Below are 13,302 nucleotides of genomic sequence, written 5' to 3'. Positions count from 1 at the left end.
AGCTCCATTGTCCACCTGCGTTTTCCTTTAAACTGTGGACTTTCACAAAGAAGAAATGACTTAAGACATGACTGCCTCTTCACCATTAAAAAGTCCTCAATTCATTTTTACTTTTGACTTTCACAATGGATCATGCTGCTAATGAATGACCACACCTTTCACTGTCTATAGTTACCCACTGAATCTTGACATTGGTCTAAATCCCTTTTTCCCCTAAACTTTTAATTCTGAAAATAAGTTACACTGAGTAGGTAAAACCCATGGCCAGCCTTTGGAGTGGTAAAAAAAAAAAGTGACTTTTTTTATATTCTGCTTTGATTAAATTACTATTAAATGATAATTGTTCTAAATGTTGAAATCAGTGAGATGGGTCATGTACTATGTTGCCAGGTCTTGTGATAGTATGGGTTTGAACCTGACTGCTTAATTACAGTTAGTGACACTGTGTCTCAATATTATAACTGTAGAACATTAGGAGCTAAACTGGAGCATGTTCATCGGTGCAATTCCATTTCAGAAGTGTTTATTCTGGAGATATGGCATTCAACAGAATGCAGTTGAGAACATTGAGGGATTTTGGGGTTGTTTTTTTTTTTCCAAATTTGGCACAAATGTCCACTTGGACTCAACAATACATTGAACATATTTTATTTGTGAAAAGTTTAGGTCATTGTCACCTGGTCTGTCCATTTTTGTGAATGTGATGTAAACGCATGGAGGGAATTTGTTTAAAATTTGGGCAAACATCCACTAGGACCCAGTAATAACAATTAATTTTTGGTAGTCAAAGGTCAATTGTGACCTTGCATCCATCACCTTCCCTTTATTGCAATATCTCAAGAAGGCCTTGAGGGGATTTCCTCAAATTTGTCAAAAACATCCACTTTGACTCAAGACTGAAGAGATTAGAATTTGGTGGTTGAAGTTCAAAAGTTGCTGTAACCTCAGAAAACATGTTTTGGCCATAACTCTGGAATTCATACACAAAGTATGAAAAAAAACATATAAATGTCTAAGAGGATAAGATGATGAATTGGTGACTTTTTTATCCAGAGGTTTAAAGAGCAACTTCACTATGACATAATGTTCTGCAAAAACACTTTCTTGGCTATTACTTAACCTCACAGCAAATGGAGACATTTGGTCAGACCCTGAATTGGTGACACTTATCTTAAAACTGTGTGGATAGTATAAATCTCCTATAATGCTGGGGGAAAGATGTGCGTGAAGCATCCATGTTGACACAGACATGAATGTAAACTGTTACTGCAACTTGACTGGTTTGCAAAGGCATACAACTGCGAGACGGTAATTCCATTTCTCCATGAAACAGTCTTGTTTCTACAAAGCTGGAAGTCTAAAGCGACCTGTCCACTCATGGGGACTCACGGCACTGTTGACCTGTCTGTGTATTTTTAGAGCACCACCAGGGCCCCAGATTCATCTGTCATCACAAATCATAGAGTCATAGCTGCATGCCTCCTTGGTGTGCATTACCCCAGAAATGACTCACCATAGATTTAGAGTTACAAAGATTTTGTAATAGGGTGTGGTAAACCAAAATGCAGCACAACAGAGCAGGTTAGTTGGTAATGACCTTTATTTAATGTTTTGGCAGGTTGAATGGAGCAAAGGTGAGTAGGGGTGTGAATCTTTCAGTATCTCACAATTCGATTCCATTTCGATTCTTGGAGTTACAATTTGATTCAGAATTGATTCTCGATTCAAAACGATTTCCAATTCAAAATTGATTCCCAATTCAAAATATAGGATGTGTAATTTCAGGATCTACTCCAGTATGTTTTGCCAGTGGCATATTATGTTATGAAAGCAAAGTGTGTATGAAATTATGTAGGGTTTTTTTCATGTACAAGCTTTTTTGTTGTAGAAAACCTTTCTCCCAAGTGTTGGGAATCAGAAAGTGAAAAAATAAACGTTAGAATTATTTTAGTTCAAAAAATGGACAAACTTTTCTAAAAAAAGTCACATTGTTTTTTTGCAGTTGTTTGTGTATCCCATTATCCGTGCCATTCTGCAAAGCAGCTCCTATCTGTGATGCTGCAGAGGGCCACATCACACTCCTGACACTTCAGAGAGGGGCCTGATTCTCCTGCCTGCTCTGCCTGCAGTGAACACACAGTTTACATCCATAAGAGGCTCTCCTGCTTATTATTATGATTATGATTATAGGGGCTTCCAGAGTTTACTCTAATGCAGGAGGTGCTACCAATAACACAGAGCGATAGATACAATAGGATTAGGCCAATCACAGTGCAGTTTGCTTCAGATGACGTATGGTATACGTAAACGGATACAAAGCGCCTGCTCGTCTTCCGATTGGTGGACAAGACCGAAACTAACCTCTGACCTCTCCATGGAACCATGGGAAACCAATATGGCGTTTAGCATCAATGCTAGTGTACTTTTATCATCGAAATATGGATAAAATATGGACGGAAGACACCCAGTATCGGATATATCATTTTGTATTTATTGAACAATGTCCCGTACAAACACCCGGATTCCCAGGCTGGATACTGAGGCTTCTAAAAGAGCTGCGATGCATCGGAGTGATCATCTGCACGGCACAGCCGGCAGCTTTCACCGGCGAAAAAAGTAAGACGATCCGACAAACGGTCTCCAGACTTTTCTAAATGGTTACAATTTTAGAGGGTTAAGAATAGACTAAATTTAGTAAATATAGTCTATAGTCGATGTTTAGGAATTTTGAATCGATTCTTAATCGTTAAAAACGAGAATCGAGGTTCTTCTGTGAAGCGCTTTCCCCCTCCACCCCTACTACCTCCTGTCATTATTGGCTACGTTACCTGGTGACATTGGTCTTATGCTATGCTACAGTTAGTTTGTAGAACATTGTAATGGGTTCATTCATTAACGCAGACTTAATCTGTCCGGGTTTGGCACCGATCACGTAATGTTTCGAAACCCGTCTCGAGCTACGTGCCGAAGCCGCAAGTGACGAAACGTTTCGAGACAGTTCGCTCTTCGGTGTCGAAATTGCCATCTCAATGTGGAGGTGATGAGGCTGCTGAGGGGCAGTGGCCGGGCGGAGAGAGAGGTGGGGGTGGAGTAAGTGGATAACATCCCACAGCAGCACATGAGAGGCAGAGCAGACTGTGACATATTTTAGGTCTACATTACCAGACTGCGTACACGCATCCAGCAGCTAAACATAATACCTGACCCTTGTGTACACAGAAAGTTTGATATAGAGTAGCTGCTGGAGTAAGACCAAACTCATGGTTCCCTTCTTGTACTGCTCTTTGACCTTTAAAATGGCCTTCTGGTGGCTGGGCTCAACACATATTAGCAGCACATATAAAAACACAATGCAATGTGCCTCGGCATTGGATATTTTAGACAGCAATATTCAAGTAGTTTTTCAAACTAAATTTAGTTTCTGTATCTGTTACAGTTTTGATGTTGCAGTGTCCTATCCTCTAACAGTAGAGACCTGTAATAAATAAAGATTCCCACAGTGTTTTGATCTTACAACAGCACGTAGGCTTAGACCTTCATGCTGGGGATTGAAGTCCATCTATATTGTGACAGATATACATTACAAAATCCCGAATATTGCCATGGTTTTTCTGAAACCTAAAATCCCTAAAAAATGTATCATAGGAAAATGTTTAGCTATTTTAATTTTAACAAAGATCAGTTCTCAGAAAATGTTTGCTTATTATATTATATTTGATAAAATGTTTGTCAAATTTTTCTACCCGGTATTAAGTGTTGAAAACAGTCTGTATCCACATAAATTAACTCACGTTGCTATCTGTGTTGTCATGGTCGGTCCGGTGTCGTGCCAAAAAGTGACCATCTGCCAAAAACTGATTGCCGTCCGCGGGAGCGCGCGCAGCCTTGTTAAAGCTGTATCGCCCAGTATTCGCGTCTTCAGCTGCTCCCACATATAACAGCATGTAAATACACATAATTTTGTGTCCGTGGTAAGAGCATAGGCATTTCTTTGTGAAACGTCAGTGTTTCCTGAAACCCCGTTTTCACATGTTCGCGATTTATAGTTTGATCAGGCATGACATTTACGCAATCACAGACAGTATTGTTAATCTGGTTGTTTGTATGTGTTTAATACCCATGCTCTTGCCACGGATATAAAGTTATGTTCATTTACATGCCAAGACTGTTTGATCCACGCGAGAGCAGCTGAAAACGTGAATACTGGGCGATACAGCTTTAACAGGCAGCGCGCGCTCCCGCGGACGGGAATCCGTTTCTGCGCAGTGGACTCGCGCAGACGTCACCGTCAACACAGTCACGTTAGTGTATTTTGATGTGTCTTGTGTGATTCAGCTCGTTGTGTTTCCCGTGTTTTGGGGAACCGATCTCTGTGCCGCAGCAGCAGCTCCAGGTGACATCTGAGGAGCATGGCGGACGGTCCAGAGGCTGATGTTGACGACCCGCCCAGTATCAACTTCCCTCCGCTCATCACTGTGTCTGATCTGCCCAGTGCCACTGCTGCAGGTAACCAAGGCTGAATGATTCATCAGTCCTCTCAGGGGGAGCATGTATCCTCCATGTGAAGTGTGTGTGAGAGGAGGGGAGGCTGACACACCAACAGATAGTGAGCGTGACAACAACAACAGAGATATGGTGTTGTTGGGGGGGACTCCTGTGTAATAAGGTGTGGCTCCCGGAATCAGTAAACATCTACAGTGTTTCTGCAATATCTGAGTCATAATGGATGGATTTGGACAAGAGGTTGATAATTGGAGCTCTTATGTGTATTTGTTACAATAGGTTGACATAATAGTAGAATCACCTGCACAATAAAATCAAAATGAACACTTTTGCTTTAATTACATTGTGGAAGCTTAAGTCTTAATTTCAGTTTGATGAATATTAGCCTCTCAAAGTCATTAAATTTCGTATTAAATTAGATTTTTTTCAGGTCTTAATAGCACCAAATGTGCTATAATGTCTTTAAATTGACCACTCAGCCACTTGCTATTACCTGTAGATTTACCCTCCGTGACCTGGCTTGATTTCTTTAGAAAAAAACATGCGAAAATGGCAACAAAAACTTAACAAGAAATGGCCAGAAATGACCAAGAAATTAATAAAAAAAAGTTCCAAGAAAATTGCCTGAAAATAATAATATAAAAAATCATACGAATAAAAAACAAAAACAACCCCCTCAAAAACACCCAAAACAAACAAACAAAAAACTGACCCTGATCTCAAGAAAGTGCTAAAAATGTGTTTACTTTTTTCATTTTTCTTTAACATAATTTTTAGTATATAATTAAGAGAATTGTAAATATTGCTTTCTGAACTTTTTCCACTTAAAAAAAAATTGTTTTAGGGACATTTCTTGCTAAGTTGCTCTTTTTTCCAGTATTTTTGAAAGAAATCGAAACTTTTCCCTCAGAATTCTGAGGTTTATATGCTTGTAAAAGGCTTTTGAATGCAAGGCAAGAACAACGAACACCAATTCAGGTGTTAAAGGGTTAACCTAATCCACTCTAATAACCATATTCCGACATAAAACTTTGTCCTCTGAACAGGACCACATACAAGTAAATATATAATATGTAAAGAAGAAGGTTAATTGTTTAAAAAAAAAGTTTAAAAAGTATTACATTGGGTTAAAAGTTATCTTGAAAATGTCTTTAAATTTGAGTGTCAATTGTAACTGTCCATGGTAGTTTCAGGAATTCCCCAGAAACATTAGGGGTTATTTTCACAACACAGTCACAGCCCCTCATTCAACAGGGACATTTGTACAGATATGCAACAAAATAATGTGCAGTGACAAAAACACTGCCAACTACAGGATTCTCAAATGCATATGTGGGTACATACTGCATTGTCACTGTCCAGTCTTAAACACAAAAACACTTCTGTGCTTCTGAGATCTGTGCTGAAAAGCAGTATTGTAGGCTGAGCATTAAATAGTGTTTTATAGCATACATCAGCTTATTTTAAATATATGATAGAAAAAATATTTCAGTTTTTTTATGTTGGTTGCGCATCAAGCCAGTTTCTTATCTGTCGTCATCAGGCCGTAACCTAAAGGAATGGCTCCAGGAGCAGTTCTGCGACAAACCTCTGGAGCAGGATGACATGCGGCTGCACAATGCAGCCTACGTTGGAGATCTGGACACCCTAAGGAATCTACTGCAGGAAGACAGCTTTAGACGGTAGGAGGAAGTAAAATAATATGAATATAATATGATTTTCTGTGCAGTAAGGTCTAAGTTGTTTTTATGCCTCTGCATCACTGACATCTGAGGCCCGAGGTATGTTTTAAAGTTGTCTGTCTGTACATCAGTGCGTCCACTTCTTGTGAATATGATATTTATTATGATTTTTTTCAAATTTGGCACAAATGTCCACTTAGACTCAATGGTGAATGGATTAGATATTGGTGCTTAAAGGTCAAAGGTAAAGATCACTTTGACTTTGTCTATCTCATTCTTGTGAACGGGATATATCCAGAAGCCCTTGAGGCATTCTGAAATATTGGCACAAAAATCCTCTTGGACTCAACAATTAACTGATTAGATTTTGGTGGTCAAAGGTCAAGGTCACCATGACCTTGCATTCGTCTTTTTTTTTTCTTTTCTTTTTGTGACCGCAATATTTCAAGAGCACCTTGAAGGAATTTTGTTACATTTAGCACAAACATTCAATTGAAATTAATGATGAACTTAGGTAGAATTTGTTGATCAAAGGTCAAGGTCACTTTGACAACACATTTGAGGGAATTTTATCAATTTAACACAAACGTCCCCTTGGACTCAAGAAAGGACTGATTAGAATGTGGTGGTCAAAGGTCAAGGTGTCTTTCACTGTGACCTCACAAAACATTTTTTTTGGCTATAACTCAAGAATTCATAAGGTTATCATGATAGGATTTCACACAGTTGTCTAATAGGATAAAATGGCAAAGTGATGGCATATATGCACATGGTCAAAGGTCAAACTCGCTTTGACATCATAGTATTCATCGAAAACACCATTTTGGCCTTAACCCAACTCAGGAACAGAAGGGGAGACATTTGGTCAGATACTGAATTGTTGACACTAATCTTGGGTGTTCAACTTGAAACTCTGCGGATTGTATTGATCTTTCGTACTGCTGGGGAGAAGATGTGTGCGAAGCATCCATGTTTTCACACACATGATTGTGAACTGTAAGTGCAACTTGACCGGTTCGCGGAGGCAAACAACCACAAGGCGGTGATTCTAGTTTTGGTTTGTCATTGTTGCAGACGTGTAGAATGTTCTTTGTCCCTCAGCGGTCACACTGTGCACTCCAGCTCACTGCAGAACTGGCAGCTTTTGTCCAGAGTGTTCATGTGTGGCACTCAGTGGTTTGTGGTTTCTGTGCTGTGTGGGTTTTGCTAAGTGACAGCCTGAGAGACACACAGGCTGTGCAGAATATGCCCTTACACAGCTCTACCACAGAACAGCCCTGTGCTGCATAACTCACGCCATATGCCGGGTGCTTTTATTCCTCAGTGCCTTACAGAGTTACAACCAAACACGTTCTTGTCTCCATGTGTGCATTATGGTTTAGAGTTGGTGGCCACAGTGGGACGCAAACACTTTACTGGTTTAGAGGTACTGTCCATAGAGGTACTGAAAGTTGCAATGTGAGCAATGTCAAAGCCAGAAAGGACTATCGTAGAGTGGTCAACACTCTTTTAACCCCAATCCCACAGTGGTTGTATGCAGCACTCATACTCCACACCCAGCCAACCCATTATTACTGGCCGAGGGCAGTTCATCTCCATTCCACATGCTTTACAACATGCTGTTATTTCAATAAAACACTATTTGCTACATTTAGTTCTCCCTGCTCCACCTATTTTGACTTTTTCGAGGCAGTAGTGTTGACAGCAGTATATTTTAGCAGGTAGCTGTTGTAAATATTTAATTTGTGATGACCACACAGCAATGCTATTTTTAGGATGTTGGTAAGTTATTTTTTTAATGTGGTTGCATGGTCATTTGCCTGATTTTATTCTACAAAAATTCTTCACAAGTGCAAGCATGAAAAATCCAATTTGTTAAAGCAATGGTTACGACTAATAACCACTCCCCTTTTTCCTTTGATTCCAGGCGTATCAACGAGAAGTCTGTGTGGTGTTGTGGCTGTCTGCCGTGCACCCCTCTGCGGATTGCAGCCACAGCAGGACACGCTGCCTGCGTGGCCTATCTGATCGCCCAGGGAGCCGAGGTGGATCTAGTTGATGTAAAAGGTCAGACAGCCCTTTATGTCGCGGTGGTGAATGGTCACCTGGACTGCGTCAGGATCCTCCTTGAAGCCGGAGCCGATCCTAACGGAAGTCGGCACCATCGTAGCACCCCGCTGTACCATGCAGCACGAGTGGGAAGGCTGGACATACTGCAGGAGCTCATCAGGTGAGGTTAGGAGAGGATCAGTGTAAGACCTGGATTGCTGATCTTTGGCTGAGTTCAGGGGCAGAGCCAGATGTTGTAAACATTTAGAGCTCATCTGAATCCCACTGACGTCCGGGGGTATGCTCCCCTGGGGAGATTTTTATTTTTATTTATGGTAGCTATATGCACTGATTTTGAAGATGTTTGAGGTAATGGAATGCCTAAAAATCTGTACATTATTTTTTAAAAAATATAAATAAGCTGTACTTCAACTGATGTTTTTAGTGGATTTTGGCACCGTATCATGTTAAAAGTGCACTAAAAAAAAACAAAAACAAAAATCCCAGTATCAGTCAGTCTGTTTTCATTGTAAATTAGTCAATGGTTGGCAGGCCACCCAGCACCCTATTGCAGCCCAGATTTGGCCCACGAGTTGAGTATCACTGCTGTTGAGCCTTCATCCTATTTTGTACCTAATTGTTTTTCAGCTGTCTTCATTATTTTGAAACCATACCAAATCAAATTTTGAAGACGCCATCCAAAATGAGTAAAAAATTGTCTAATTTTCAAGTTGCATTACATACGTGTAGTAGGAATTAGGCGTAAACTGTATTACTAACTTTTCTCTGATTGACACAAAAAACACTTTCCTGCTGTATAAAAAAACCAACCCTTTTTAACATCTGGCTTTTGTTTGTAATTGGGAAGGTTTATTCATTCGATGGGGTCTACTGGCCTCAGCTCCAGTTGAGAGTGATGAAAATACGACACCCAGGTGGATACGTTAATTTAACCCCTTAGCCGGTGCAGTGACAGACCCCCCCCCCCATCCAAACAGCACTTGAACATCAAACCTCAGTCGGCACCGAGTTTGAAGGGGAGACAGACTAAGTAAAAATATTAAACCACTGTAACATTTTGATTGGCTTCTATGCTGCTTTCTACTGTTTACCAACCTGTTTTATGGCTGGCCTGTAATGTCAACCGTGACACACCAGAAAAAAAAAGCGAAAGCCATGCTCATCTCCTGCAGAGCCCTGTACACAGCTCGAGAAAGGAGTGTATTGCCTATTTTTAACATTTTTTTTTTTTCGCGTTTCCAGAACCTGCATAAAAAGGGGTAGAAATGAAGGTATTTTAAAAACCTAAAAGATCTGGGGCTTTTCAGAAAACAGTTGGGGCTGAACAAACTAAAAAATGAAAAATTACCACAAATATTTGTTTTAGAAAATCAACAAATTCATGTGTTTCCCTCTGACAGCATCAGGATTAAAAAAAATATCCATGGTTCCATCTGTCCAGGTTTCATGCTGATGTAGACATGGACCACCAGCTGGGTCCCCGGCTCCTCTTAAGTGCTCGCACCCTCAACACTCTGGTGGTGTGTCCTCTCTACATCAGCGCTGCCTACCACCACCTCCACTGTTTCCGGCTGCTGCTCCAGGCCGGCGCTCAGCCTGATTTTAACTACACAGGGCCCGTCTGCCAAGAGGCCCTGACTCGCGGCCTGGCCTCCTGCCTGCTGGATGCTGTGCTGCGACACGGGTGTGAGGTGGCCTTCATCCACCTGCTGCTGGACCACGGGGCCAACCCGGCCCTCGTGCCCTGGGACGGGTCAGAGTTGGAGGCTCCCAATCGGAGGAAGGTGGATCAGGAGGCACTCAGGGTCTTTCTGGAGGCGAGAAGTAAGTAAAATCTTTGAATTTGCTGGCATCAAGAAATGGTTATATACCGTGCTAGAGGTATGTGGGAGGTAGTTCAGGAAATCCCATCAAGGTGATTACTGTTCACAAGGTGATGCCATTTTTAAGAAACTACCATGCTTTTGATTTTAAATGTGAAATGAATGCATTTTGTTGGCTTGGAGTGGTGTCAAATCCGGGGTTTTCTTATTCTTTTTTGTGGTTTTTGGCCTTCTTTACCACCCAAGAATTTCTCCATTCTTACATGATAATCAATAGGCAGTATAGAATTCTACCGAACATAAACGCTTTTTGAAATAACATTATGACTCAAAAAAGAAAAAGTTTCGCACATAAGGATCCTGTAGGCCGTTGCCTTGATTGGCAAAGTAACAGTGAGTTCCTGCCAGCAGCTACCCACATCTGTCTGTCAACCTTTCTACATCAGTGGGCCACACAAAGGAGCGTAGTCAGGTTCTCTCTGCCCCCGAACAAGGCATAAATGATCTCTGAGCAATGCACAACAGAACATTTACACCTAGAGACTGCACATCTACACCCTTTAGTCACTAAAGAATTTATGTTGCAAACACAGGGTCATGGTCCTGTTAATGTGCATGCTGAATCGCTGTCACACTGTCATTACACCCAAATAGTGGAGATATTGTTAATGTTATCAGTAACCTCCGTGCTTTTCCTGAGTCTTAACCCTTGCCGTGAAAAAGGCCCATAGAATAGATCAACAGAAGTGGTTGATTTTCGTGAACGTAATATCTCAGGATCTCTGTGAGGGAATTTCTTCAAGTTTGGCACAAACATCCACTTAGACTCAACGATGAACTGATAAGATTTTGATGGTCAAAGGTCAAAGTTGGTGTGACCTTGCATCTGTCGCGTTCTCGTAACTACAATATCTCAGGAACATCTTAATCAGTCACGATAATATTGGTATGATTTTAATATGACAACATTTTAGATCGTGATAACTGTAATATTCGGACTTTTTGACATAATGACATCATACTCTTTTGCACGGTAACAACAAGCATGGCTGAAAGCAAAGCTGTCACCAGCTCTGCGACAGAAGAGTTTGTTCTAAAACCAGACCCTTTGTTCAGACTCTTTGAGCAACATACCGCTCAGAAAAAACTCAATACAAACTCAATAACTAAAGATCATCCTTTTTCAGTTTTAACTGAACATTTAAATGTGCTGACATATAAAACTAAAACCCCTTTTTTGTTGCAACTGTATGTTCTTGTAATTAATAAGTAATATTCGCAGTATTTTGCCATTTTGTCAAGAATGTCATTATCACAAAAATACCTTGAAATATCAAGATGTTATTTTAAGAGCATATTGCCCACCCCTACCTTGAGGGACTTTTGTAAAATTTGGCACAAATGTCCAGTTTGAGTCACAGATTAACTGATTAGAATTTGATGGTCAAGGGTCAAAGTTACTGTGATCTTGCGTTCATCTAATTCGTGTGAACACAACATCTTAAGAAGGCCTTCCTCAAATTTGGCACAAACGTCCATTTGGACTAATCTAGTTGCCATTTGGTTCAATAAACATGAAGTCGATAGCCGTCATAGTGATTCTGTTTCCTCTCATTGAAACATAAGTGGGACCTACATGCCAAAGGCACCATTTAATGCATGTTAGAATTATATCCATTATGTCGAAACATTTGTTGACAGCTCCGACAACAAAAGTGAAAGGCTGACTTGAGAAACATGGCTGGCAAAGAAAAATTTAAAAAGGTTGAGATTAAATTTAAAGAGAAAAAAGGTCTGTACCTATTATTAGGGTTTTTTAATGTGTAGTACATTTTTACTGCAGCTGCTAAGGAGATCCTCCTTTGCTTTGTCTCTTCTCAGGAAGCCCTCGTAGGCTGACACACCTGTGTCGCATCAGGATTCGCAGAGCGATGGGCAAAAATCGTCTAAACAGCATACCGTCATTACCGCTACCACAACCAATCAAGAACTTCCTGCTTCACCAAAACTGACAGCCATCCACCGTCTCTTCTTCTACAGCACTCTTCCAACCCAAACCTAAATAAACCCAACCCCATGATAGAGAATTATGTGAACCCAGTTTGCTTACTGCTTATTATTTTCTAAGAGTAAACAGTTAATATTATTTTTTAAAAATTTTGAGGTTAACAGTTCTGTAATACTCTTTTCTTCCTATTATTTGTAATTATTTATTGAAATGCTTCTGAAAGGATCAGAGAAGCCTTAGTATGTTTTAACTTGTGGAAATATACCGGTATATGTATCCCAAGTGTTTGCCTCGTGACTTCCCAAATCCATGGGATTCATTTTGGTCCTACTTTAAGTAGCACTTTTCAGTCTAACAACATAGTGAGAATATGTTTTGGTTTGAAGCAATGATTTACATGCTATATGTTAGTTATCCTCTGGAGAGGAACATTACTTAGATGCAGCTCCTTTAATTGCTCATTTTCTTTTTTATGCACACTCAGATTTTAGGCCGTTTTATCAACTCTCAGACAGTGAATGGCAAAATGCGCAGCAAGATAGATTGCTTACATAAAAAGTGATCACTAGTGTGAAGTGCAAGGATGAAAAAGTGCCCTGTAGATTAGATTGGAATAGTGTTTTGCTTCTTTTGATGCATTAACCACTTTAGTTTGTTGTTCTGTGTTTCCATAATGGATTTTTTTTAAGATGCCTTAACATTAAGTTTTGTAAAATGGCCTCAAAGATCGATCAGAACAAAAACAATAATTAAGGAAAAAAAATTAACAAAAATTTTAAATGACAATTTAAGGTCCTGGATCGGAAGTGAAAACACTGCTAGCAGGAGAAAAGTTTACATTTTGGGTCTAATTTTCAGCAATGTAGATGTTATTGTCAGCCACTAGAGATCAGCATGGATGACATTTGGGCATCCAGAATTGGATGACATACTATACTATGACGTTTCTGTGCGGTTTCTGTCCATTTTCCAAAGTGGCGTTCTTTGGGTGATTTTTGACGACATACTATACTATGATGTTTATGTGCAATTTTGGACCACATACTATATTATGACTTTTTTGTGAGAATTTGGACGACAAACTATACTTTTTATATAATTTTTGTGTGATCTTGGGCCACTTTGGACAACATACTATACTATGATGTTTTTGTGTGATTTTGGGCTATTTTGAATGACATACTATAATATGACGTTTTTGTACAATTTTGGACGA

At 40.0% G+C, this 13,302-nt stretch overlaps 1 protein-coding gene across 1 annotated transcript; it reads left to right on the top strand.

The window, feature by feature from the left end:
* Positions 1–4,268: 4,268 nt before the first annotated feature.
* On the top strand, positions 4,269–12,362 carry asb1 (ankyrin repeat and SOCS box containing 1). Its single transcript, XM_042494926.1, has 5 exons — positions 4,269–4,506; positions 6,047–6,185; positions 8,113–8,415; positions 9,697–10,079; positions 11,960–12,362. The coding sequence occupies exons 1-5, from the start codon at positions 4,410–4,412 to the stop codon at positions 12,088–12,090; spliced, it is 1,053 nt and encodes a 350-aa protein (XP_042350860.1). The 5' UTR covers positions 4,269–4,409; the 3' UTR covers positions 12,091–12,362.
* Positions 12,363–13,302: the final 940 nt, after the last annotated feature.

Source organism: Plectropomus leopardus, chromosome 10, assembly GCF_008729295.1.
Source record: "Plectropomus leopardus isolate mb chromosome 10, YSFRI_Pleo_2.0, whole genome shotgun sequence".
Taxonomy (NCBI): Eukaryota; Metazoa; Chordata; class Actinopteri; order Perciformes; family Serranidae; genus Plectropomus; species Plectropomus leopardus.
The sequence above is the reverse complement of the archived record's forward strand: the minus strand, read 5'-3'. Positions and strand labels throughout refer to the sequence as shown.